The sequence below is a fragment of the Pinus tabuliformis genome, chromosome 6, assembly GCF_031772625.1.
Source record: "Pinus tabuliformis cultivar Carrire ecotype Pingquan chromosome 6, CPIR1, whole genome shotgun sequence".
NCBI classification, from domain to species: domain Eukaryota; kingdom Viridiplantae; phylum Streptophyta; class Pinopsida; order Pinales; family Pinaceae; genus Pinus; species Pinus tabuliformis.
Genome location: NC_142292.1, coordinates 963,889,035 through 963,910,535, shown reverse-complemented (window position 1 = coordinate 963,910,535; position 21,501 = coordinate 963,889,035). Strand labels below are relative to the sequence as shown.

The window sequence follows — 21,501 nt, the reverse complement described above, 5'->3', positions numbered from 1 at the left end:
GAACTGTGGGATTTTCCGGACAGCGAATAATGACAATCTTATATGGGGGTTCTATAGAGGGATAAACTTTGTTCGTGTTAAAGACATATACCAGAATCTATGTGGTTTAAAGAAAGACTCTCTTAGCCCTTCCTTTCCTCTCATTTTATGGAAATCTGGATGCCCGCCCAAGATGATTTTATTTTCTTGGCTGTGCTTTCATAACAGAAATCTCTCGTGGGAAAATTTAAGAAAGTGTGGATGGCAGGGCCCAAGCATATGCCCCATTTGCAAGTCTGCAGAGGAAAATAACTTCCACCTTTTTCTCAGCTGCTCCTCATCTCAACAGCTCTGGAAATCCCTAGCGGATTTATTTGGAATCCAGCATATGCTCCATGCGTCTATCAGTGAAGCTTTTCTATGGTGCAGTAAACAAAAGGAATCTTGCAGAATTGTTTTCATTATTGCCATCTGGTTCATATGGAAATGGCGTAACAATTTCATTTTCAATGGAAAATCTTCTCCTTTTCTGGACATTTGTTCCAATATCACTCTCCTCCATGAATCGATCCCGCAGAAGCCTCCCAAGCCCGCGAAACAGGTTTGCAATGAGCCCCCTCAGGAGCTATCTTTGATGTCAAAAGCCTTCTTCGATGGTGCTGAACAGGACGACATTTGTGGCTGTGGGGTGCTCATTATTGCAAATGAAAACAATCATTATCTTATTCACTAGAATGGCGGACGGGGCTCCAACAGTAAAGCTGAGGTTATGGCCCTCGATGGCCTTCTAAGCTTTTGTCTCTTTCTCAACCTTCAGAGTGTCTGAATTTTTGGAGACTCGAGAGTTCTGGTAGATTATGTCCTTGGGAAAAATAAAATTCTAAAGCCCCAGCTTGTTGGGTGGTTAGACAGGATCCGATTCCTGTGGAATAGAATGGCGGGAGGTTCTATTCATCACATAAACAGGGCTCTCAACCAGCAAGCAGATGATCTATCTAAAGAAGGTCTACAGGAGGTTCCAGGTCTATGGTCTTTGCAGGTGGCTGATGGAGGGAATCTCTGTTCTATTCAGGATTTTGGTCCTCTAAACTTCTAGATCGCTTTTGGTCATTATGATCTCATCGGCATATCTATCCGGCCTTTCTATCTATCAGTTTTTATTTTCATATGATACTGTCTCTTAGTTTCTTTTTGTGGCTGCAGGTTTTATCTTCTATGGCTCTTCACTGTCTTTTTAAGAGTTTTGATTATGGCTGTCAGCTTGTTTATCAGCTGATTTCTTGGAAATATCCTGCTCTTCTTGGTTTTATTTCATCCATGATTTACAATGTCAGACCTATATGATCTATATGTCCTTCTTATTTTCTTCATATGTGGAAGGAAGAGCACTATATAGACTACGAGTCGGAGACTCTAAATGAATGTAATTTCAGACTTGTTTATATTTCTTATATAAATACATCATGCTTTTTCGTCCGGAAAACATACCCATCTTAACTTATATTACAAAGAAAATGAATTTATACCAAATCCTTTTTGCCAAACGAAAAGCTTGTACTTTAAAGTTTTATTTTGCCATCCAACAAATCAGCAAAGAGGCTCATTTAGTATTGAACTGTCTCTTCAAGTTTACCATTGGGCAGTGAGATGGAGCGAGCATGACAGTCCAGCATGCCGTGTTGACTCCGATATGGAAGATTACCGTGAAGCCAAAACTGAGAGTGAAAGTAAAGAAAAAGCAACGATGGAACTGTCATTGAAAGCTGAAAAGATAAGGCAGAAAGCGATTCCCATCTCGTCTTCCGGTCTCCTGCATTTTAGAAAATTGTTTGGAGGCTATCTCGTCGTGACTTCGCACAGTTATGTCAATTTATTTTTAATTAATGGGTTTGTTTGTGGTGTAGCTTTCTCCAAATTTTATATTCAAATTGAATGGGGATGAGGAGGGAAAATTTAATGGGGGTGAGGAGGGAAATTCAAATTATTTTAATGGTAGTTACTTGAAGTAGGGGCCATGTCTGTCCGTTCGGGAAAGGTTGTTCCTTCCCCTCACTCAGTTCGGCAGAGCCTGTTTCCTTCCTCTGAAGTGACAAATTCTGGAATCACCACATTAACCGGCCGGGCCCACCCGTCGCCCTTGTACCTCCCTCCGAATCTAATGTCAGGGGAGCCGCACACCTTTATTTCGGCATCACACCTGCCCACCTTCCTCCTTATCCCTTCCCAGACCTTCCACGAAAGGCAAGCATAATTTTGGTAATAAAATTTTATTGTATTTTTTTCTATGTAATATTGATTTAGTCCAAGTTTAATTTAGTTAAAAATAAAAATGAGTTTGTTGTGATTCTAATCCTCATGATTGACTTGGGTAGTCCTTTGTTTTTTTTTCTCATACTTATAAAACTAGCTTAGTTATATAAATTAAATTATTGGTAAATTTCAATAAATATCTATTTATGATAAGTAACAAAAAAAATTACTTCATGATATATATTAAAAATAATAATAATAATAATAATAATAATTTTAAAAAATTATTATTAGTAATATAAAAAGAATTAATATATAAATTAAATATATATACATTTAAAGAAACATATAACAAGATTCTTTTGTTATAATACGGTGGGCTAATATCATACAATTTGAGTGAGCCTAATGGTTAAGAGCATTTGTTTCTTCCTACTTGGTCATAAATTCAAAACTAGAGGGGGTAGAATATGTATATGTCTTTGTAAAAGTTGTGATCTTAGAATTGGATAATAATAATAATAATAATATGACACTAATTAATATAATATTTGATTTAATTAATTAATTTAATTAAGTGGAAAAATAAGACATAAGATAAACACTTCTAAGAATATTTTAGAATATTATGTGAAATTTGAATGTTTGGGATTGCTTGAGGGTTATTAATACCAAGTTAAATTTACCTAACATAGGATTTGGATGTTGAGTTAGTTCCCAACAACACTTATGGCATACCCATTTTAATTGTGATTTACAACATTTAACCATTTAAACTAATTCATCAATTTTTTTTAAAATTATTTGTATAAATTATATAAAGATGATAAAGCGTGCACATTGATGTAATTGTATATTTACTAGCCTAGGGTTACCATCCAACTAATAATTCTTGATAATTAAATTAAAATCTAGAATATTCTATGAAAGTTAAATCTTCCCATCCACCTAATAATTCTTGATAATTAAATTAAAATTCTAAAAGCGTTATTCCATTTGGGTTGCTCGAGGGTTATTAGTACCAAGTTAAATTTACCTAACATAGGATATAGATGTTGAGTTAGTTCCCAACAACATTTATGACATTTTAATTGTGATTTACAACATTTAACCTTTTAAACTAATTCATCAATTTTTTTTTTTTTAAATTACTAGTATAAATTATATAAAGATGATAAAGTGTGCACATTGATGTAATTGTTTATTTACTATCTTAGATCCATCTTAATTCAGGATTTATCAAGCATTGAGAGGCTTGCAAATCTCTCGAGTTGCAAGCCTGTTTTTTTAGTCCAAAACTTGAGGAAAGGTTTGCACCTTGAGAGATTTGATCCCTGTGAGAGTTAAGATGGATCTAGGTTGGTTTAATTTTTATAAATAAAGTGTAATGTGATATAATTTTCATATTTAAATATATGATATGGAAAAAAATACTATAATATTTTTTAAAGATTACCCACCAAAATACAAAACAACAGTTACATAAATTTTAAGCCGAATCAATAAAAAACCATATAAATTCAATTTTTATATAAAACTCAAAATAAGAAAATGGAGCTAACATAGGTTTTGCCAAAATGGAGCTTTATCTAATTTTATTTTTTATTTTTTAATTTTAATTATCGAGCTAAAATGGATCCAATTTTAATTTTTAATCTTAATTATTGAGCTCACATTTATAATTAGTAATTAGTAATTATTAATTGTTGAGTTGGTGATACATAACATTACATTACATTACAACATCTCTTCCATATTAGAGCGTCTCTCTACTTATTGATGGAGTTTGTCTCCCAAATTTAATTCTTTCTTAATTAATTAGTAAAAATTCCATTACTTAATGAAATAAAATAAATTTAAAATTAACTATTATCTTATGTTTAAAATGCAATATGTACCATATATGTTATAATATAATTAATATAATTTATTTGAAAGTTTTTTTAAACAATTTCTAATGATTAATTTGAGTTTCTACATGGAGGACAAACTCATGGTGTAATAGGAGTGTTCAAAATTAAGAAATTGATACTCATGGTGTTGAAACTATATTTATCAAAAGTATATAATTAGGAAAGGTTAGTTGTATTTGATGATTATGGTAATAGATATTGGGTTTAATGTTTACCATATAAATTGGATAATGAGCGGTTTATTTTAGTTTTTTTTGTTTTTATGGTAAATACTCATTATGATACTTTTGGAAGTAAGTGGATCAAAGAAAATCAAAAGTATAAATTTAGAAAAATTATTATGTGTTTTTATTTTATGATGGTTGAAGAAGAAATGATTTTAAATTGAGTGAAATATTTTATTTATATTTGCCACCCAGATGAGGGTTATTATACAAAAATTTTCTAATTTTTTTTAATAGAGTGGAAGATGACTAAAAGAAATATTTGCTACAACTTTTCCATTTTTAACAATTTGAATCAGGTTTAAAGTACAAGCTAAAAAACTATTGGACCAATGACTATAAATGGTTAATAGATAAAGTAGAAAAGAAAATCTATCTTTCATGTAATAACTAGCTATTTAGGGGTTAAATTATTTTTGGAATCTATTTTAAAATAAAATAAGTTATTTTTGGTCCACACGATCTTAGAGGTGCTTTGTTAAGACACTCTTTGATGTGAAGTCACCGATTCAATTCCTTACACTAATCGAGGTGATATATTGGACATGCTGAAGATATAGTTCTGCCAAGCTTTATATATATATATATATGTTCTGCCAAGCTTTATATATATATATATATATATAAAGTTTATTATGAAAAGAAAAGGAAAAAGAAAAATTAGGCTTTGTGTTTGAGAAAAAATAAAAATTATTATAAATTCAAAATACCTTCGCCCATGGGAGAAAACAAACATATATCATTTTGTCAAAGAGCATTCAAAATAATTTTTTGTATTTGAGGGAAACTAAAATTATTATAAATTCAAAATACCTTTGCCCATGGGGAAAAACATATATCATTTTGTGAAGAACTCGGCAACCAAGGTCTTGTAGTGGCTAATTTTATGATAAAGAGTTGCCAATTCTACATTCTATAATTGAGGAGTGGATTAAAAATTCGTCAAAAACATTTACCATTTATTTATAATGTCAAAAAATTATTGTTTCAATCTTTTGGTTATTGAAATATAGAAAACTATATACATAAAAATATTATGTTGTGGATATATTTTCAGGGGATCTTGGGCAGAAATCTAACAACCATACATAAATATATGGGCTTTTCTTGGGGTTTTTCTAGCTCAAGATCAACACGTTAGAGATATTGTCATTTTGGGTGATTCTTTCCTAGTTATCTGATATCTGAGAACTGTCACCCCTCCAAATGATAATATACTAAGTATTTTATATTTCCACATCCTTAGAAATCTAAATCTTAATGCTGAGGTAGATCATCAAGCCAATAAGACTTGCCTTCAGGATGAAGGGAAAACAAAGGTCAATGGTATAAGAGGGTATGTATCGATCCCATAAGTATTCATGTCTTTCTCCTTAGTGCCCCCCTTTCCTATTTCCCTCCCCTTAGAGCCATTGTGCCCCATCCCTAACTTGTCCCTTTTCTCTCATTTCATTACCGCCTATATCCATATGATTGACTGCGCTAATTTCCCCAACCTCCTCATGATTGTTGAGGACTCCATTTGTTAGCTCGACGTGGCAGGAACTGTCTGCTTGCTCCATGCAAGGGTTCTTACTTTAATAACTTTTGTGTGGAATAAACCCGCTCTCAGACTCAATCTCATGGACAGATATAGTCACATCACCTCGAATCGATTCATGATGATTTCTCTGCCTCGAGGTACTATAAATAATAATGTCGAAATGAAAGCTCGAGTGTGACTCTCATGGTGCGAGAAGAATAAATCTGGATGTGAGAGTTTAGCCTCATTCATGACCTGCGAGTGGAGTTGGTTCATAAATCTAAATTCCCTATTGTTTTTGAAGTGGGTTTCCTCTGTTTCAAGGGCAACGTACAGGAATTGGCATAATTGGAAGCTCTGCAATGAGCTTTGGGTAATTTTGTGGACATTCCTCTGTTGTGAGAAACTAGTGTGGATTCAACACCACTATAGTAGGTTTTTTTGTGTATTTCCCTTCCAAGGTTGAAGGTAACCAATCCAATATTCGATATGCATTGCTCCATGAGATATTATTCCAACGCTGGCAAATTCTGTGTTCCAGGTCTTAGCTTTGTCCTTATTTTGGTTGCTCAATTAGTGGTGGCTTGCCCCTTCCTGCTATGTTTTGGTCCTATAAGTCGCTTTTCCAACTCAACTTGTGTTAACTGGTCATTGTGTTGGAATCATTTGGTCACTACATATTCTACTGGCTATCTTTGGTACTCCTCCGTCTTTCGCCTAGCTACTATAGTCTCTCTCACCTGATCCTTGCATAATATTGTCCTTTCTATGGATTCTAACTTCTCGACTTTAGACTCCTCGACCTCTACTCTATGTGATAATTGCAGAAAATAGCATGAAGCCATCAATGTTGAAATATATGATTTGTAAGTTGTGATGTACCAACAACAAACCTCTGAGTGCAACTCTTTTGAAATAATTGTGGCTCTACAATAAATAATTTCTCGTTTGGAAGACGAAATGGATGCACTGCGCACTATTATCATGGATTTCAAGCTCTAGGGCGTTCAACCATACAATCCACCCATAAGGCCCTCTTGAGATATCGACCTCAATAGGCTAGCAGACCCTCCAAACTAATCACTGTTGTAATGTTTGGTTTCATATGCTTGTGTTTTTGTTCTAGTTTTTCTGCATATACAATTCTTAGCAAATAAGAATACTGTGAGGATTTGGGTTTTTGTTGTAATCTAGGCAAAGACAATTAGACACAAATTTATATTCCAAATATCTTTGAACAAAATAGCCATATAATTCTCTTGAGTATTTATCATGACCCAACATAAATTTAATAAAAAATATACTCATTTGCGTTAAAAAAATTGATATTATATTTATAAATTTTTAATAATTAAAAATAAAATTTCGCATAATATGACTGCATAATTAAAATTATAGTTAAATATTTAACATAAAAGAATAAATCTATTTTAAACCAAACCAAAAATTATATTCAACTTTTAAATTGGATGACGACTGAAAATAAATTACAAAATCTTTTGATTTTACACGTATACCAAAATTCAGCTTTGACAATACTTTATAATAGAAAAATTGTTTGATATCATATCATGCATCGCTAAATTTTGACTGGAGTAGTACTATTTAATTAAATAAAATTAAAACTAGAAATTGCACTGAAAGGTGCAAAAGAATGCCGAAAGGAGCAGTGAAGAGAATATGGATGACAACATTAAGAGGAGGGAGTATGTTGAAAGCAAAATTAAGAGTTGTGGTGTTGTTTTTAGAATGTTACTTCCAAAGTTGATGTTTCCATTAAGGAGCAGTGAAGAGAATATGGATGACAACATTAAGAGGAGGGAGTATGTTGAAAGCAAAATTAAGAGTTGTGGTGTTGTTTTTAGAATGTTACTTCCAAAGTTGATGTTTCCATTGTGAACGATGTGAAGGCCAACCATTGAGCTTTCCTATTTATTTTTATGGGGCAAAGGTGAAAGAGGGAAATAATTTCAAATTTATTTTTTGGTGCCATCACACCCTAATATAATAGCAAGAGATCATCCATAATGATCACTAAGCTAACTAGAGTAGCCCAAATGTGAAAAGGCCAATTCTTCATCGTCCACCATTTGACAAAATACAATTATAAATTGACTTTTGGAAGAAAGGTATGCACCCTCCAACCATTAGAGTAGATCTGAAATTATACTAACTAGTGAGAACAACAAAGGAAATGGAAGAAGATCTACTTGTTGGTTTTAATTGTTCAATTTTTTTTGTCTTGTCGGTTCTCTGTTAAATATTAAAAGATAATTTAAGAACAACCCTGGTCTGCAACAATATCAATGTTTGATAAGACTTGAGGGAGAGATGAGATGCAGAGTGTTTCTTTCCCCTTGTAAATTCAATGATTCTAGTGTGCAAACATAAAACATGTGGTCTTTACCATAAGTCTAGAGAATATCAACAATATTAATCATTAGCAACTTTAATTTCTTACTGTGAATGGATCTCTCCAAATGGTCTACCTATTTGTGTGCAATTTTATCATCATTCTTTCCACTCCAAAGTCCAATTAGATTGTAACAAAATTTTATAAATTACCCAAAACGATTAAATTTCCATTAATAATATTAAATAACTTATATCATCATCATTACTAATAAAACATAATGACTTTATACATCATTTGAATTTATTTCTTTATTTATTATTAATGAGATGTAATGCCTCATACCAATTACTAAATTGTATCACAACATGTAGTTGTGATAGTTAATTGTAAATTTTAAGATGTAAGGTTATTTTTTAGTTTAGTTCTACCCATGTAATTAGGTTTTTTTTAATGTTATCTATTGTTTTAGTTGATATTGGTAAATATATGTTCATCATTGTCATGTGAGGTTATTTTGGGGAGTTTAAGATGGATTTATTTATTTAGTCTTTAATTTTTCACAGTGTGTTGTTGCAATAGGTTTATGGTTTGAACTTTGTTTTAATAATGTTTAATGTAATTAAGCTTTTTTTCTCTAACTTATATTTAGGTTATACTTCTAACACTAAAGTTGTTATGCTCTTAACCTGCAAGACGATACCGGAATACCAAATATGCGAAGAAATATACCCAGAACATAGAACAATGAGAAATAACAACAAGTATTTTATTATTCAGAAAGCAATGTTCACTTGCCTCTTCAAGGGGGCAACCTCCAATAGAGCAGAGCTCAATACAAAATAAGACACGATTCTCCTCGAGGGGAGTCTTTATCCTTTATATAGGATTCACACATGCAATACCATGGTTCTTATTAATACCATCTATCTAATACCATGGCCCATTTACAACTAACTGTGGTCCCTTCATTAAATGCGGGTTAACCACTTACAATTATTAATATGGGCTTTATTGACTCTTTACTTAACTATAACTATGATTCGATCCTATTACATAAATAAGGGGGTTAGGGTGGGACCCTAACAAAAGTTACAAGTGTGTTACCACTTTACCCTCATTGGATTTTCCTTATTGTGCATTATTGTTTATGTTGCAAGAAATTCGTGTACATTTGGTGCTTATTTTTCTACTCATCATTTGTCAAACATAGAAAATATCAACTTTGGAGTTTTTTTGTTTTTTTTGTTTTGTTTTTTTTTTTTTTTCCCAATATTTTAATTATTTTTTCTTTGATAATTCTTATTCAAACCAACATTCCTCATGGACACGAGGTTAAATTGTAATTGGGTCCTAGTTTCTTGAAGTCATGTATGGTTCCAATACTAGGTGTGCCATGGATAACACATGACCCATTTATAGGTAGCTTGAATGATGACCAACATAGGATACTACCTCAACCATGACTTAAATGAGATACTAGTGATCAGCTAAAGTTATTTTTCTAGTTTTGGGGTACGACCTAAAACTACTTTTAATTGACAAATAATTAATCTTCCTTGAATAACTACCCAAGACCCATATGCATCTAGCAGGTGAGGTAGTTTTCCCTCTTACGGACAACTAGTGGGTTATTTAAGGTAACCATGTTTTGTCTACATATGATGATGTCACCACACATTGGGGTCTTGATAATATACCAAAACGGGTTAGGTTGATAGCCTTGAGGATTGTTACCATTACATCCTTTTGACTCATCAAATTTCCACAAACTACATACAAATTAGAATATACATCTAGTATTTTGAGAGTATTAAGAAAAAAAGAGTTCCAAGTTGGCCTTTAGGTGGCCAATCTTACAAATCTATTTAAAAAAACATATAACTTAATAATACATACTAGGGATGACATTTATAAATACTTCTTTATACTTTTGACCCCTTGACAAATTGAGGTGATTTGGCATCTTAAATTTTGAAAGATCACGAAGTTAATGGACTAATTCTTCTTCCTTTCAAACTACTTGAACTATATTTGTTGATGTCTAATTATTAGAAGTTGTTGAAATATTTTCAACTTGCTAAGAAAGAAGCAAATTGGAGAGTCTATTACATTCCATTTCTAGAGAATCAATTCTCTACTTCTGAAGCAGAAGGATACCCATGACATTAGCATTATAGATGGATCAAGCCTACTCTAATTAAAAAAAAAAGAATTTGAAATTATCAACAATGCGCTATCATTAGCATAACAAGTCTCTTCATGATGCAAAATAATTTGTTGAAATTCTTTATGGGATTCGTTGTCCATAGTGAGAAAAATCATAAACCTAGTATAATCACAAACTCGAGAGTAGTTCTAGAACAAACAAGAAAAATAAAGGTTAAGATCCATAGGTGATGAGCCTAAGTATTGCAACAATAATGCTGCAACTCCCAGGGCTACTAGCTTTACCTATCAACCCGGGGTTTGTACAAACTTGGAGGTGACAGTGCTATATGCACAAGTAAAAGTGAAGGTACTGTTTGTTGTCACTGCTCATCTGGCAAGAGACCCCAGGGGTTCCAAGCCAGACTTCTATAGGGTCAGAAGAAGCTTAACTAATTGATGGAAGAAGAGAAAATCTATCCTAGGGGAGAGCTACTTCTACTGCAGTATTGAAGAAAATAGCATGAAATGTTAAACCACACCATAACCTAACTAACCATCCAAACAGCTATGCTAAGCAGAATTGCTAAATTAACACTAATCTAATGCTGCTTATCTAAGTTGCAGAAGTAAAAAAACATTAAACTAGACTAAGGTGCAGCAAAGAAGCTTAGGCTAAATCGGGTTTCAAGCAGAAAAAGCAATTGGAGGTCGAAATTTGTGAAAGGAGGACGTGAGGGAGCAACAATGCATAAGAACCGTTGGATCAGTCGAGTGAAAGGCAAATGAGCGGCGAAGATTGGATCGCAGGAGATTATGTAGATGGATGGGCAAACAGGGTTAATGAACACGATGAATGATGGAGATCATATCGCGCGGGTTAAGTCAAGGGATGGACGGACAAGGCTAACAAAGGAGATGAATGGCTAAGATCTTATTGCATGGGTGAAGTCAAGAGATGGATGATGGAGATTATATCGTGCGGAAAAGAAACGTGCGGAAATGAGGGAGCGGGATTAGAGGGCGGTAAGCTATTGATCGCGCGCCCTCAAAGCTGTAAGTGGTTTTCTGAAATTTTGCGTGATTAGCCTAACTGGGCAACACGTAGCACAGAGAAACTGCTCTCATTGTGTGCCCTCGGGCGGATAACGATTAGACAGAAATCCACCCGATATCATGCGATAGCCATTGGATCAAGCAGGGTTGATCAATAGTGGAGATCAACCAAGCTAGTTGGTGATCGGGTGAAGTGACAGTTGTCGAATCAAGCGAGGCAGATCGACGATGGGAACTTAAAGTTCATAAAGTGAGTGGTGGACTCCACGTGAGGCAGCAGTTGGAGAAAACATTGAATTGGACGGTGATTGTGAAGGTTTGTTGGTGATCGGATAGCGATGAAGCGATGGATAAGGAATGTGCTGGAGGCGGTTTCAAATGAAAATGACAGAGAGAACCAGTGATGGTGAACCAGTAACTGCGTTAAACAGCGAACTCCATAGCCCATGCAAGAACCATAGACTGTGTTTTCGAGGTTGTTGGAGGGTCCCTTCCTCAAATCATGGTCCCAGAGGGAGGAGATGAGGTTGAGACACCTGCGCACAACTTGATAGTGATCTTTTTCCTTTAACTAACCTGTGAACTGAAAGAAGGCATAAATGAAAGTAAACTGAAGCAAATAACCAATGAAAAACCATGAATCTATTTAAGCAAATGAACAAGTAAACCAGAAATATATTGAAGCAAGTAAACAAAACACTACAACAAAACCAGCGATTTGCGCCAGATTTAGCGCCAGATTTTAGTGCATTTTTTTTTGTAATTGTGATGAGCAACCTGGCGCTAAATCTGGCTCTATTGTACAATTTTTAAAGTGTCTTTTTTTGCACCTGATTTTGCATCCTTTTTCACGCTATATTTTGCATCATTTTTTACACCAAACTATGCATCATTTTTTGCGTCAAAAATAGAACCAAGATTTGCATCTTATTTTATGACAGGTTTTGCTTCTAGTTTTGTGTCATTTTTTGCATCTATTTTTCATTCTCTTTTGCTTCCTATTTTGTGTCATTCTTTTCTTCCATTTTTGCACCATCATTTGCATCAAGTTTACACAGTATTTTGAATCCAATTTAACGTCTTTTTATGCATCCATTTTGTGTCAGTTTTTGCATCTAGTCTTACGCCAGGTTTTGTATCTAGTCTTACACTAGTTTTTGCTTCTATTTTTGCACCAGCTTTGGTGCCTATCTTTGCACCATGTGTTGAATTTGATTTAGCACCAAATTTTGCATCCATTTTTGTGCCCATTTTTGCATCTTTTTTTGGACCATTTTTACATCCACATTTACGTTTGATTTGTCTCCATTTTTCCCATCTCATTTTGCACCATATTTTGCGTCATTTGTTTCATCCAATTTTGCATCATTTTTAACACCATCTCTTGCATCTAATGTTACATCATTTTGAGCATCCAAATTTGCATTTATATTTGCATCTTATGTTGAGTCATGTGTTGTGTCCACCTTTGCATCTTATTTTGTGTCTAATGGTACATTCAATTTAGAGCCATTTTTAACGTCTACTTTTGTATTTGTTTTTGCACCAAGTTTTGCATCCAATTTTAAGCTATTTTATGCCCCTTTTTGCACCATTTTTTTGTGTCTACTTGTGTCCAATGTTGCACCATTATTTACACCGACTTTTTCATCCAATTTTGCATTTTTTTGGTGTCTAGTTTTACATCGTTTTCACCATCCAAATTTGCATCTTTTTTTGCTTCATTTTGTGTCCACATTTGCATATAATTTTGTGTCTGAGTTCGAGCCTAAATTTGCATGTGATTAGGAATCATTTTTTACATCCAATATGGCATCCTTGGTTTCACCTTTTTTCAGCCCCATTTTGCATCTTGTTTTATTTCTTTTCTTACATCTTTTTTTTTTCCTTTTTTGCACCCAAGTTTGCATCCCAAATTTACACCATTATTTGCATCATCATTTGGCATATTAATTTGTAACGTTTTTTGCTTCTTTTTAACGCTCAACTTTGCATCTTATTTTACATCTAGTTGTTGTCTTTTTTTGCATCTAATTTGGTGGCCATTTATGTGTCCTTGTTTTTGCCCAATTTGATATCCTTTTGTATGCCATGTTTTGTTCCCTTCTTTGTGTCAACTATTGCACAATTTTTCACTTCTAATTTAAAACACTTTGTATGTCAATTGTTTGCATTTTGTATTAATTCCTAGTTTAACATCCAATTTTACTTTCAATTTTGCATCCATGGTTACATCCGCATTTGACTTCTTATATAGAGTATATTTTTCTTTACATATATGACCCCCTTTATAGATTCATAGTGAAATATATGATAGTTTCTAAATATCATTAAAGCAGATATCACAATTCAAAATCATTTGTAAAGAAATTTAAGAGAAATTGACAACATCCATCCAAAAAAATAACAATGTGTCATTAACAATTTTCAAAACATGTATAAAATAGCAACATAATACTAATAAAATCAGTATTATTTTTAATCAAAACAAGTAAAATTCAAATATGATTAACAAATCAAAATATTTCATGAATATCGTTATTCTACGATAAATTAAAAACATACATAAATCAAACTCATCGTATGATTACAAAATCAAAATGTCTCATTGATATAGGGTAAATTCACAACACCCATATAAACATAACAATGTCATTCTACACAATAATTTCTTCATAAAAAACAATGCATGTGCATGCCTAGCTACCACCACCAAGATCATCCTCATGATCATCTTGACCATCCTCATTACTCTGATCCACATCATCACCAACATCACAACTATCATCATCATCTCCTCCTTCACCACCATCATCCTCATCCTCATCCTCATCATCTCCTGATATATGTTGAACATAGTTTGGATCATCGTCTTGGCAATCATTACCTATAGCATTCTGACAAAAAAAATCAATATTACATGTTAGTATTAATTACATAACACAACGCATGTTTTTGTTATATAATGTTAACCATAAAATGAGGTAAGATATAATATCTAATAGTACTAAAAAATAAAATGAAAATATGGTTTAAAAGTATATTGGAAATCCAACTAAGATTACATACCATAGAGTCCATCCAAACAAAAAATTCAACCCATCTCTTTTGCTGCAGCACCTCCTTTTCCAGATGATTTGGAGGTCTTCCATATTTTAGTTCCTATCAATCAGTAAATAGGGAGAAATTAGATAACAATGACTTTCTTCTAGTACAAAATTTATTAAAAAAATATCACATGTTTAATATACTTACAAAGGTTGTTATCAGTGCTTTTAAACCTTTCTGGCTACTACGATGAGTGACTTTTGTCTTGGTTAACCTCGCCTTGGATGCCTTGTCCTTAAACATAAACCAATTCAATTTATTTTCACACAAATACATGTCTAAGATACTTATAAGTATTAATACATTCTAAATAATGTTTAATGAAAAATTCAATACCTGAATGCTCTCATTGTCGGCTTTTCTTTGTGCATCCAACTTCTCACATGATTTTACAAGTTCTTTCCATACTTTAAAAGGTATGTCAATAGGTCTTTGTTTCAGTCTTTGATCTTGAGGCATTTTTTTAATTTTTCTTGTTTGGTTAAAAAAAACCGAACAAGTAATTCACATCAATGGCATGGGGACTCTATGGATATGTGTAAAAAAATGGCTATAAAGAAAACATCCAAAAAACATATGAGCTCTCCCTTTGATGGTCACTTGGGGCATATGGCTGGAAAGGAACAACTCCATTTTCGAAAATCAAGGACAATCCTTTCTCAAAGTCCTTCCTAATATTTGCTCCAAATGTCTTAAAATGAAAAACAAAATTCAAACGTCATCCTTAAACATCTCCCTTAAATATAATGTTGGACCATAAATTCTTCACTTTTATTGTTATCGGCTCTGGAATGATTTTTCTATATGCAATTATATAATGAAATATGTGTGCACTAATGAAAAAATATTGAGTTTCATTTTTCATAATCACAAACAATGAAAAAAGAATCACACATAACTAGCATCATTTTGGAAATTTTATATTTATTAAAAATCTTTAACATGTTTTCCTCCCATATCTCATAAAAAGGTGTGAAATTTTTTATATACTCTCCAATAAGCACTACAACAAAACCAGCAATTTGGAGGTTTTACACTAAGTTTTTCAACATCGAGCTTACTAGGGCTTGCACCACTGGGGTTATTAGTAAGAATCTCATGAGGTTTGCATAGCCATGATTATTAGAATCAAAATAGTAGGATTTGCACTAAAAAACAGTTCATAGAGCTTTCCTGCTGGGGAGAAAATCACAAGTTCAACTTCTGCAGTGCAGAGCACCGAGAGCTCGTAAGCTTTCTTCAGCAATCCACCTACGTTTGGAAAATGTAGCCTGCCTGCTGGCGATGTTCTCAATCCTCTTCCTCTACATCTTTCCCCTCACTATTCTTGTATGTCCTCTTTCGTTTTTCCCTCCAAACAAACCCTCTCAAATTGAGAAAGCAGAACAACTCACTCGATGAGAATCCGAATCCAATTATCGCTTCTAACAATAACCCAATACGATACCAGAAGTGATTACACAAAACCTCATTGACGCTTCATTTGTTTGGAAAAGAGCCAAGCATATACTTCTGACGAGGGTTTCCGTCTCAAGTCTGGCTCGCAGGACATCGCTTAGTCAATTGCGAGAAAAGTTTTCCACCTGCCTGTCACATACGGTTTGTCACACTATATATTAAAATAAGGTTGATCATACTAACAATAAGGTTGTATAGTTTAAAATGAGGGCTCTCCTGACTGCATTTGGTTGGTTTATAGAAAAGATTGCTGGAATGTGTAATGTGAATGCTCTGCTAACTGTTTTTTAAGCATTTGGAAGTATTAAAACCCCCTAGGATAATTAATGTAAGACCTGTTAATTAATGTGTAAAGATGGCTTTTGTCCTTGGGCTACCTTAGCTGTTCATGTTTAGTGATCTGTGGTATTATGACTCCTCAAGTCACTATTAAACCATGAGAACCATGCCCAGGCAGACTAGTGTGACATTGTGGATGAGAACCAAAACTAGACTCCTATAACCTCCTTTTTCATCCTTTAAATTGTAGAATTAACTGACTGTTCTAGTAATCGTTCTTGAGCACCTGAAGATGTGCACCCTAAATAATAAGAATAATACCCTGTAACATATGAATAGTCCATCCTGTGCATGTAGGATATGCACATGAGGTCCAATAAAATCACTAACCAGAATACCAGGTGTTCTTAAAGCCTCTACAGGTTGATATATATGAATGTTACAGTGTGCAGGAGTATGATTCAATTCCATACGAAAATACAAAACATCTGATAGGATTTCCTTATACCTCATAGGCAAACAACCATTGTCCCTTCTATAGATGAGCAGAATAAGTGCTTGGTTCTCTACACTAAATAAAGACAAAGTATACTACTTATTGCTGACAAAATAGGATTTAAATCGCGGTTCAATTGCTTGGCATTCAGCTGGTCACAGAATTGTAGAGTGCATAATCATAAGTGATGTTGCGAGCCTCATTGCTCAAAGTCTAAGGGTCTTGCGAGCCATAATCACAGCCATGTATGGCATATCTTGTGATTATGGCATTTTATGAGGTCAATTCTTGTGAAGACATTTCAGTTTATAATAAATTTTGAACCTCAACAGAGTTTTGGCAAGACCTGGCTGAGCTAGGACATCAACAACACAGCTGATATGAATGACATAATCTAGCCTCAAGAGGGAGCCTCTTTTGTTTCATCACTCTAACAATCTATGAAGTGGTGGAAAGCATAACAACTTCCCCTTGAATATGACACCTAAACTGAGTACAAATCCTAAATGATGCAGCCCTTGGTGCATGTCTCTCAAAGTATCGATATTTCAAATGTTGAAAGCTCTTGTGCCCATTTGATATGCATTCGATTGCAGTTGCCCTGAAGAAAGAATCTTATAAAGGTGAGGCCATGGCCAATATGTTAGCCATATCCATTGGAGTTGCCATTGCTTGACAACTTTAGTGTGATCAGTCCCACCATGATTCACATGGGCTGCTACTAAACACTGGCTGTTGCTATTGTAAGAGTCTTCAAGCTCGTTGAACCCATAGTATTGATAAGTGTATTCTTTGGGTCTCTGGTTTTCAAATTCTGCCTATGTTTTCCTCTCAGTATCATTATTTCAAATGCTGAAAGCTCTAATTCCCATTGCTGTGTATTTGATTGTGGTTTCCCTGAAGAAAGAAGCTTATAACTTGGTGAGCCCGAGGCCAATATGTTGGCCATATCCATTGGAGTTACTATTTCAGCTTATGGGGAGGCCAAGATGAATGCATGGGAGGTGATTCTCCAGTTAAGTGCAGTTGCATGTGAGACTACCCAATTGGTTCTCATACAAATTCCACGAACATCAAAAGGGATTAAGTTGAATCCCATCACATCTTTGTTGCTCCTTGTTGCCTTGTTTTTCTCAGCACCCCCTGGGCCTTAGTAGAATACCCATTTCTGATAATCAGGGTCTCTTCCTTTGATTTGGATTACATGACATTTCTGCTTGTGCCTTGGCTCTTAATCTTGCAGTGTTTCTTCTGATAGGAAAGACTTCAACCTTGACTATGAATGTTGCTGGTCTTGTCAAGGACTGGCTGCTCATAACATAATCTTTGTCTGTAATAAATGAAAAGGTTACATTCATAAACTTGAGTGGGTGTGGACTGGCTTTTCTGGCTGTCTGTTACTATAATCATTTGAAACTTCAAGCTCTCAAGTCCAATGACAACCAACCAAAGTACCTCAGCAGTGCAGCTGATGCCAATGATGAAGGAGAAGGTTTGATAATGACGAGTGGGAGATTCTCAATCAGAGATTCAGAACCAGTAGAGAAAAATGAAACTCAAGCTTCAGGATTAGGTATTTAGATCATTAATATTGTCTTGTGCTAGAGATTACTGTTCTTGGATTGGCTCCTCTATGCCCAGATCTATTTGCAGGGAACAGGCCAGTCATTCACAGTGAAGAAGATAATGAAAAGATTAGTGTATAATGATGGACAGGATGGTGCCATGGTGCCAACCTAAATCTCAAGTAAGGAGACATCTGTTCATCAATTTGTCAAGAAGCATGGCCTACAATTCAATTGCTCTAAGCCTATCACTTCTTCCACCTGTCAAATAAATTGTTTTATGTTTGTTTAGTTGACTATGGTTCTAATAAATATACTATTGTTTGATGTAAAAAGACAAAACAAAACAAAAAATATGGAAAGTTGTGACCCCATTTTCTAACTACAAATTGAAATCGGATTACCATAGTGACCACCTCTGCTTATTGGAATAAAAAAGGGGGTGGGTTATGCACAATCCTCCGTATCATTTGCTATTACCAGAGATAATTAAAGCCACCCTAAACTCAAGTCTTAACTATGCTGATAGGGTGTTTGGGGAGGGGGATCCCTTACCAACCCACTATAATCTGCACAAAAGCATCCTAAGAACATATGCAAAATCAACCCTTCAATGAAATGATCCAAGAATATAGGTACTCAAACATTGATTTTATCAAAGAAAAATACAAGACAAAAAGAAAAGATCATAACAAGGATTAGAAGAGTCTAAGAACAGTGCTCACTGTCTACAGAGCCAAGACGAATGCAGAAGAGTTTTTCCTTCAGTTCCCCATCTGAGAAATCAGTTGCATGCCAGACCCAAGTTTTCTCACTACCTGCGTGCTCCTGAAGTGACATTGGGGAATGAACTGCAAGGCAAAAAAAAAAAAAAAACAATATAATCCAGATAATAAGGATCAACACAAATTCTCGGCACAGAAAGCCTCTTAAAACTTGGACGTAAGATAAGCTATTACAATATCAGGGGGGAAATTACACAAAAAAAAACAAACAAACAAATTTACATACTTAAATGGTTTGCACATATTTTCAATGTCTTGGATTGCCTCATGACCAGCCGAACCTTTATAGTATCCTTGTGCTTAAGAAACTTTACTGTTCCTACACCACGCTCCTTCCATTGATTCCCATCCTTGTCAAACCTGTACAGCTTCGCCTTCCTGCAGGGTCAAACATATAAAAAAGAATGGGAATATTAATAAACAATGAAACTGCATTAGGATCATTTTAAGAGCCCATGGCATCCATTAGAAGTAACGTCTGCAATATCCCACCATATCAAATGCATTCAAAGATAAATTACCAACGACCTATTAAAAACACAGGAGATATTCCTTAACATTACCGAAAAGGATCCCACAAAAAAGCTCAATAATAACATCAAACATGTAAGAATACAAATCATCAACTATTTAATAACAAAAGAATGCTCATCCCATACATCCCCATAAAGTACAAAAATGATCAACAGCCTGTTCAAAACATCATAGAAAGTCAACGAAAACAGTTGACAGAAGACCAAAACAGACATATGCCTGAATCATACCACCTCACAACATAAAAAGACAAATCACCCTAATGCCAATAACCAAAATACAGATTATCAAATAGGCCCAATTCAGTATTCAATGGCTAATCCAAAAACCAAAAAATACGAAACCCCGTATGCTTAACAATAACAAATGACCATCACACCCCCCACTAAACCAGAATAACAGAGAAACCATCATAGATTCTTCAAAGACATTGAAAAAATGATGGCCTATAGTTCAACAAAATATAAAAAGACTCGTCAAAATACAAAACCCCCAATGATAACAAATAAACCATCAAATGCATCCCCGAAAAAATCTTCATCGGCAGCCTATCAACATAGGAAAACAATTATTACAGACCATAATGAGATCAAAAAATGCTGATCAAAATATCAATGGGACATCAAAACAACAAGAAACTCACAAAATACACAGAAAAGCAAAACCCTAATTACCCGATAAAACAAACCATAGCCCGCCAAAATAGAGTCAAAATTTTCCATTGAAAGCTCAGAATAACTGAACCAGAAATAACCCTTGTGAAATTTGCTGCTTAAAACATTGTTTTGAGCACGGCCTCTTTCTTCAGATTTATTTTAGATAATACGGTAGCTTATTTAATGAAATATTTCCAGAAAGTTGAAATATGGCAAATTTTTCCAATCAAGAACTCTAAATAATTTCATTAGGACAAAGGCATAGAGGATTCATGACGGCGACAAGAAAATAATGACGCTTTGCAATTTTAGCACTCTCTTGCAGAAAAATACCTTTTCTGAAATCGTTTTGACCACGAAGAAACGCAGATGAACTGTTGGAAGTCGTGCAGAGAGAGATCTGGTGGCTCGTGGATCGATTCTGGGGCAATGTTTATGCGATTGCAAACCATGATTGTTCATATGCGAGCTACTGAGCTCGTTGAGAGGGATGCGCGCAATGGCGCCAAACTACCAAGAGGATTTGAATTTAAAGGCGGGATAGAATATCTACCGTCCGATCATGTCATCGACGGCCATATATTTGTGTTTCAGTAAAACGGATTTTCAAAGAATTTGAAATATTATACATTTTATAGAATTTGAAATATTATACATTCTATTATTTAAGCTGAATAATAGTTTTACTTTGGAAAAATAATTGGGCACATCAAATAAAATATTGATGCGACGGACATAGAACTCCGAAACAATAATGCACCCTTCTCTTACTCCAAAACAATAATGCACCCTTCTCTAGTTGATGTGTCAATGCTTTCTTTGAAGTGGAACTTAAAGAATTAAGTAATTATTCATTATTAAATTGGGATTTTATATAAATTAATTGATTATTTATTAATGTTAATTTCATTTTATAATTTTATAGTAATTTTTAATAGATTTTTGTTAAAGATAATTATTTGAGCTATTATTGTATCAAGATTTTTGTTGTGTCTTTTATTATTATATTTTAATCCACTTTAAACATGCTCAAAATATGTTTTCATCTTCATTTGTGGAGATTATCTACTTGCATATTCAAAAAGTTTTGATGTAGTTTTTGCCTTGAAAAATGATTATTGTGATTGTAATGGTGAGAAATTATTCTATAAACAGTGTTAAGTGTTATTTAGAAT

At 34.0% G+C, this 21,501-nt stretch overlaps 1 protein-coding gene and 1 pseudogene across 2 annotated transcripts; both read right to left on the bottom strand.

Annotated features, from left to right (window-relative positions):
- Positions 1 to 14,032: 14,032 nt before the first annotated feature.
- Positions 14,033 to 17,512, bottom strand: LOC149262181 (uncharacterized). Its single transcript, XM_089383548.1, has 3 exons — positions 14,701 to 17,512; positions 14,515 to 14,607; positions 14,033 to 14,342 (listed from the first exon to the last, which is right to left on the bottom strand). The coding sequence occupies exons 1-3, from the start codon at positions 14,827 to 14,829 to the stop codon at positions 14,145 to 14,147; spliced, it is 420 nt and encodes a 139-aa protein (XP_089239674.1). The 5' UTR covers positions 14,830 to 17,512; the 3' UTR covers positions 14,033 to 14,144.
- Positions 17,513 to 18,516: 1,004 nt separating this feature from the next.
- On the bottom strand, positions 18,517 to 20,778 carry LOC149262180 (ran-binding protein 1 homolog c pseudogene; annotated as a pseudogene). Its single transcript, XR_016247160.1, has 3 exons — positions 20,660 to 20,778; positions 19,363 to 19,514; positions 18,517 to 19,202 (listed from the first exon to the last, which is right to left on the bottom strand). The product of XR_016247160.1 is annotated as a ran-binding protein 1 homolog c pseudogene (transcript).
- Positions 20,779 to 21,501: the final 723 nt, after the last annotated feature.

What these genes read in the sequence shown, in the direction of transcription:
- LOC149262181 (XM_089383548.1), bottom strand. Translation starts at nt 14,829, where the DNA reads ATGTATTTGTGTGAAAATAAATTGAATTGGTTTATGTTTAAGGACAAG. An exon ending in AAGCACTGATAACAACCTTT is followed by an intron (nt 14,608 to 14,700) that starts GTAAGTATATTA and finishes ACTGATTGATAG; the next exon opens with GAACTAAAATATGGAAGACC. An exon ending in TTGTTTGGATGGACTCTATG is followed by an intron (nt 14,343 to 14,514) that starts GTATGTAATCTT and finishes TTTTTTTGTCAG; the next exon opens with AATGCTATAGGTAATGATTG.